Source organism: Crassostrea angulata, chromosome 9, assembly GCF_025612915.1.
Source record: "Crassostrea angulata isolate pt1a10 chromosome 9, ASM2561291v2, whole genome shotgun sequence".
Taxonomy (NCBI): Eukaryota; Metazoa; Mollusca; class Bivalvia; order Ostreida; family Ostreidae; genus Magallana; species Magallana angulata.
This window is the reverse complement of record NC_069119.1, coordinates 13,347,133-13,354,362: the sequence shown is the minus strand read 5'-3', so window position 1 is coordinate 13,354,362 and position 7,230 is coordinate 13,347,133. Positions and strand designations below refer to the sequence as shown.

The following is a 7,230-nucleotide window of genomic DNA, read 5'->3' as shown; positions in this document are numbered from 1 at the left end:
TATTAATTTATTTATTTGAAGTTCTTGCTTTGTGTGTTACATTTTTGACCCAATGAAATTAAAAAAAAAAATATCCGTTTTCGATTTACAAAAAACGAAATCCGGTTCGAGGAAGTAAAAACACGTGTACCACGTGGGTTTTAAACCTTTTTAACGTAAATTATTTAGGTCAATACTTTTTTTCATATTTAAATGTTTTAGTCATATTTCGGTTTGAAACGTTCAACGTTTCAAGTGTGTTTAATCACATATTAATTTTGCATTAACAAAATAAGCACACGTATGCAAACGCATCGAAACAAATTGAATTTTAATTTTCAAATTTGATTAAATCATTTATTCTTTTTTCTGATCAATTAAAGATACGCAGCTGAAAGTTTATTTTCACAGACGCAAACAAAATACCAAACTGTGGGTATAAATTGGTTTTCCTATGAACATATATTTCTCTACACCATACATACTCCATCATTTTGTTAAAAAAAATTACAATTAAAAAAAAGAGAACATTAAAAATATCAACTAACTGCAGATTTCCTGCGTGTACCATCGCTTTTAACTGATAATGAATGAACTCAGATAAAACTCATCGCTACCATGAACGGAATAAACGCTTTTATGAGTATATTGAAGCATAAAAAACTTTGTAAAAACACTGATACATGTATTAATACCGGTATACGTGAAATTAACTTTAAATTCTCAATCCGTTACCATTTTCAAGCAGGCATGCCCACATTTTTTTTATAAACATGGATAGCCTCTTAATATTAATAACGAAATAAGTTTTTAATTCAAGAGGGTACTGTGAAAATATAACCAAAAGTAAAATTGATTATGAATATTTATTCAATAATTTACAGATCTAATATTTGTTCACAAAAGAATCATTGACGACTTGGATATTTTAAAATGAAACTATTTACTGGAAATTCCAAGTAAAATGAAATGGTTGGTTACAGTTTTTAAGGTGGTATGGGTCACTTATCAATGTGAATAAAAGTACATTATAAAATGAAAATACAATCACCTTTTTAAAGTTCATAATTTTACAATATTTGACCAAAAAGTGTGTTTTTAAAAGTTTTGGGAAAGGTAACAATTATAAAAGACAACGCTGTTAAATTAAAATTGGAAGGGGGGGGGGTGATCAATAAAAAGATCATATCATTAGATTTTATTGCTTATTTTGATAGGAAGTTTGTCACAATATGGAGGTGTTCCATTCTACCTAAAACCAACGTGGAGATTTTTTTTTCTAAATTTTCACACATTTCAACAATGTACACATACGTTTTTATTGGTAATAAAAATAACACAAACACAAAATACAAAGAGGATTTTCTCAGAATGGCAAAACATTTAAGTCAGAGTAAAGGGAATATTTAGTTAGAAATGTTGACAATTTAATTAAAATAAAATCTTTAGATCCGCTCGCTTACTCGCTACAGTTTGTGTAGCGAGTACCATATAAAATGAGCGAATCTTCAGTCTATTTTCATATCGATTGTAGTGTTGGCAGAGATTAATCTGAACTCTTAAAAGATTAGACCTTTAATTTCAAAACAATAACTACGTGTATATGTAATCTACAAATAGATTTATATTATTATTACATGCATATCATTATTATGATGTGTCAGATATACATGTATAATGATTAATATATACTTCACACATAGTACATGTAAATAAAATTGCACATACATAAATATATGATTACATGTACATAACAAGATATTTTAAATACACTGCATAATAACTTTTAAAAAGCGTCAAAACACCACGCATGTCAATAACAACTGCAATACGAAGAATTTTACAGCTAACAATGGTCTGTCATAACATCAATTGTGAGATCTTTTTAAAACACATTTGGCACAGTAATTTCTGAACCTATTTTTCCTTGGTTTAAAAAAAAATAATTTTGTAAAATTGCTAACTTCCGTCCTTGTTTACAACTCAGCTGCATAAACGCCATAGTTCAAACGCTATTTTGGGTGAAATCAAAGCAGAAATCAGTGACGACAATAGATTAACACTATGATTGTCCAAAAGTTCCATCCCGGAAATATAGTCTACGTCACTTCCGGAATGTTCAACAACACAGTTCCGCTTCCGATGGAAACCTATGCATTAAAATGGGAAAGTAAATGATATGCATGTAATTACGTTTATGAGTATTCCAATTTTATCCCAAGATTTGAATAGAGAAAACTAATTCTTCATTTAAAAAAAATGTTAAAAGAAATTTGATACATCGTACATAGTTAAATAAATACTTTCCATGCATAAAATATATACTATGGGAATATATTGAAGAAACTTATTTTTGCACTTTTTCCTAAAAAAAGAAAATATGAAACTTTGAAAAATTTTAATTAATGTGTCTTTAAATTGTGGTCGTACATGTTGATAACTTGTCAGCCCAATATTTTTTTTTTGTTCAGCTACATGTACTGTATATATATATATATATATATATATATATATATATATATATATATATATATATATATATATATATATATATATATATATATATATATATATATATATATATATATATATATATATATTATAGCCATTTCGCCACCCCTTGTTATTACAGTGACGAATTAAAAAGTTCTTCTAGTTATCATTAAAGTCAACTTTTAAAATGAGAAGTTTTCCTTTTCAAAGTAGAGTTTCCTTCCCCCCACCTTTTTTTTCGTTCGATACCGACTCGCCATACTGGTCACACGTTATTATCTACATATTATATATAGGTTGACATAGTTTGGTTGAAATATTTAACTAGACATTTATGTATTGTATTTCGAGCACAATCTGAAAGTGAAAGGATGCAGAAGAAACACAACCTCGCTGTTGTTGTTAAGATAATATTCCTTTTCCGAGAATAAAAAAAACCCCACTTTTGATCTACTTTTAAACTGGCGTATGTAATCCGATATCATAATTTTTTAACCAATAACTAATGAGCAAAATATAATGATTTTTGTTTTTTGTGTTGTTTTTTTTTTTTGCCGCAGTCCATGATCACAAGACATAGTTTCTTACATGTACATCTAATGTGAAATCCATTTGATTCATTTCCTATTTCGTATGATAGTATTGAATAAACAGACGAAATGAATATCAAAGTGTTTACAATATTGTGCATTAGAACTGAAGAAAATTGAGCATGCTTGTGATAATCTTTATTTTAAAAAAGAATATATAAGTATAGTTCATTGCATGATCAGAGGAAATCTTTTATTTCAAGAAAGATAACTCCAAAAAAGTTTGCAGTTGATTTTAGAGCATATCTTGCAGAGACAAAACCAGAAAAATTATTCCCTTTTTTTGCGTAAATTTCACTGTAAAATAATATCTAAGTAAAAAAAATCACCTGAGTATTGGAAAATGGCTCCTAAAAGTGAGTCTACCGTTGAACCAATGATCCCCATGAGGAGCCCCACTATCAGGAGAGGCCACTGAGGGGGTCCTCTGTCTAGGAAGGATTCTCTGAGTAGAAAAATCTGTGTTATGTAGTAAGCTAGACCCACAAGTCCCCCTCCAACCATGCTGAACAAACTTCCTATCAGGGTGATGCCACCATTGGTCCCTGAAAATAGTCATACCCAGAAATTGTCAAAGCAAAATGATACAAATAAATAGTGATTAGTTTTCTAGCTCCTCAATTGACTTCAACAGGTTATTATTTTCTCATCTTGATCTGATTTCAAAAACCAGATAGAAACAGTAAATTTGTATTACAACAGATTATTTCTCTTTCTACAATCTTTTTCATATAATTAAAGACTTAAATAGGCAAAAACATTTTTTATGCAACTTGGTATAATCAAAGTTAATCTAGCTAGCAAATCTATGACTCCATATCATATATATATTTTTCAGGATTGAAATAGGATACATGTATTTCATCTTCTGTTGGCCCTGATAATTTATAATGAAAAAACTCCACATATTGCAGTACAGATCATGCAGTAAATTAAACCTGTAGTGAAGGGCCAGGGACTTAATTTCCATGTAATATTTTATTCATCCCATGACTCTATAACATGTTAAGGATTAGGGAAATAACACGTCTTTCTAAGCATTAATTCATAATAGGTGTGTTTCCAATAGCTATCTATTACTATATTCAGTAAAGATATTCAATTTGTGAGGGGTATTTTATTTTCCAGAGCTACGGAAGGGCTCTTTTTGTGTGAGAGAGAGAGAGAGAGAGAGAGGGAGAGAGAGAAAGAGAAAAGACCATGTTTTATTCATACACACCTCTAGGGACCTTCCTGAATGTGGTAATGAGCCTGGGCTCAGTATTTTTTGAGAACACAGCACCGAGCTCGGATGAGAATGTGTCCCCACAGCAGCAGGCGAGGGACCCCAGGACGGACACCGCGAGCCAGGAGGGCGAGTAGTGGTGGGAGAAGTCAATCACCACCTCCCTACAGCCCACGTGGAACATGTACTGTAGGCCAAATATGGCCGCCATGCCACCATTGCATAGAACTTGGACCCAGTTCCTTTGGCCCCCTGTGAGGAATAAATTTTGGGTTTTTTTTTTAGCTAAACACAATTCATGTTGTTGCAATGTCATGACCCTAATGAAAATACATGTTGTAAAAAATTAATGCTAATGAAGCTGTTTTTAAATTAGACTTGATATTTGGTACAAATGAGTAGAAATACCCAAATTTATAATGGTGCATGTCTGAAAGACACAACACACAACACTAAGTAAGCTGACAGCTAGAATAAGTACGGTACTAAGTAAGTGACAAAATACAACCCCTGACATACTTGAATGCTGAACAACTTTCAAACATTCAAAACCAGGTACTAGGCATAAGTTTACTGTATACAGAGAAATTTATTTTGGCTCCATTTGCCCTTTTTGTCAGTGGACAAATTTAAGACTGGGCGAATTCCAATGTCTCAAATTATCTCACTTTTAATACAACTTTGTTTGGACGAATTCAAGATGGAACAAAACTGTTTGCAAGTGAAGAAGGGCAAAAATAACATGGGGCGAAATTAACCCTGTGTACAATAATATGAATCACTCCATTACCAAAAACCACAAAGACATAATGTTTTAATAAATTTATGATATTTACCGGTACCAAATAATTTCTATAGATACTGACCTTCTTTATAGTTGTGTTCCATTTTTTTCTTCTGCTCAGCCTTGAACTTGGTAACCTTTGACCCCATTACAAAGAATGTTAGAAGAGATGAGAAAAAACACAGATTGCTGATGGTGAGAATGAAACCAACCACCAGACCTGGAAATAAAAGATGATTGTATAATTATACAATGTCATGAACAATAGATATTACACGTATTATCCATAGATTAATTTATAAAATTAAGTGTTTCTGAATCGCAAGTGTTTTGGTAAGATACATTTAAGTAGTCATTTCCAACAATAATCCCATTCGGAGTAAATGCAGACATGACTACTGCTTTTATATGTCAGATTATTCTTTGGGGAAGTTCTAGATGGTAGATTATCATAATCTGTTATGAAGTTAATCAAACAATTGCTGATGCATCACATTTCTCCTATAGTCTGTTCCAAGCTATTGTTTCCGTCACATTTGGGCGATTTTTTTATGAAAATACACATATCTGTGAAAGAAGTACTTCAGTCTATTGAAATTGATGAAAGGGAAAAATAATTATCTTCATTGACACATTATCATTTTTCACCCGGAAAAATTCATAGGAATGAAAACAGATTTCTTACGGAGATTTATAATGGGAAAATTTTACATCCTTTAGATCTACATTCAGAACTCACTCAGAATACCTCACATAATATTTCAACATTATCATCCAGGTACTTTCATGGGTTTGCAATGCAAAATCCCAGTAGACTTTCTATTTTTGGCTGTGTATTGAATTCTGAAGCGGTAGAGGGGGCGTTACAAAACAGATAATGTGGACTTCTTTCATTTAGTGGATAAATGTAGTCTGGGCACAATCAAAGGTATTTATGATTAATGAAATATCAAGCGGTGGAAACAGAAACTTTAGACAGAGTATAACTATTTCAATTCTTTCCTACAAAAGAGCAGCATGAATCAATTATCCTGATGAGCCTCATTGATACATTGATATATGGTAGAAGAAGAAGAATGTTTGACTATTAGAAAATTTCACTTGATAAAATAATTTACTCCCCCTTCAAAAGCTAATAAATTTTTTCATGTTTTTTTTCATACCTGCTATAGCACCTGATCTATCCAGACTTTTTCTCTTCAGTCCCCAGGTTGCTATGACAACTGGTGCTACTATGGCTATCATCCATCGCACTGGAGAAACCGGCACAGTGTCTAAATAAGACAAAATGCAGAAGGTCATCAGATGGATGTGTATAATCATGTACAAGTTATATGTTTTGGTATACATATCATGATATGGATATGATTCTTTAAAAAATCATTTTACTTAAGAGTTTAAAAGTAGGCCTAGTACGTACTATTCTTATACAGCTAACTTGCCGACCAGTAATGATAAATTAGACAATATATCATTTAATTAAATGATAATCAACAGAAATGGAAAACCAGATAAAGGCATATTACAGATGTAATGACACATGTAATCACCAAGTGTTTTTTTAATTATGAAAAAAACCCACAACGAAACTGATTTTTTTTTTACACTCACACTGTAAGTAAAGCACAAAACAAAACACCACCACACCACACCGCCCCCCCCCCCCCCCCCCACACACACAAAAGAACCAGATGCTCAAGCTATTAAGAGACATACATAATGGTTTGTTATTTTTGTTCATATTAATAGTTTTTATATTAAAAAAATAACATGTCGGACTCTGATCTACTTGTATAGCTTGTGCAATACGAAGGCCTTTTCCCGAACAATTTCTATTTGTCTACAGTGCATTCACAGTTTAACTGACAAACAACATACTTACCATTATGCACATAGCTATAGAACATTGTGATAAGCCAACAAATCAAACTCAGAGGCGCAACTAAGCTCAGTAACAACAGCCACATTTTCTACTTTCACTTTCAGACCGGTGTTGATGTTAACAGAGTTCGACCCCCCGTTTATTCGGCCCACTGCTTTCCACCTCCACTTTTATAATCTAACAAATAACATGGTTGAAAAAGTAATAATCACATAAAAGGAAACAAAACAAAAATATATCAAAATCTCAAATATATAATTCATATGAAATATAAATC

At 31.8% G+C, this 7,230-nt stretch overlaps 1 protein-coding gene across 1 annotated transcript; it reads right to left on the bottom strand.

Annotated features, from left to right (window-relative positions):
• Window positions 1-831: 831 nt before the first annotated feature.
• On the bottom strand, window positions 832-7,155 carry LOC128162974 (transmembrane protein 19-like). The gene is made up of 6 exons (XM_052826425.1): window positions 6,954-7,155; window positions 6,235-6,345; window positions 5,154-5,291; window positions 4,282-4,539; window positions 3,392-3,607; window positions 832-2,129 (listed from the first exon to the last, which is right to left on the bottom strand). Exons 1-6 carry the CDS (start codon window positions 7,036-7,038, stop codon window positions 1,963-1,965), a joined length of 975 nt encoding a protein of 324 aa, XP_052682385.1. The 5' UTR covers window positions 7,039-7,155; the 3' UTR covers window positions 832-1,962.
• Window positions 7,156-7,230: the final 75 nt, after the last annotated feature.

Bases quoted from the DNA above. Each gene is read 5' to 3' on its own strand.
- LOC128162974 (XM_052826425.1), bottom strand. From the start codon at position 7,038: ATGTGGCTGTTGTTACTGAGCTTAGTTGCGCCTCTGAGTTTGATTTGT. The intron at 5,292-6,234 runs GTATGAAAAAAA...TTTTATTTCCAG, and splicing joins TAGATCAGGTGCTATAGCAG to GTCTGGTGGTTGGTTTCATT. The intron at 4,540-5,153 runs GTCAGTATCTAT...TATTCCTCACAG, and splicing joins GGAACACAACTATAAAGAAG to GGGGCCAAAGGAACTGGGTC.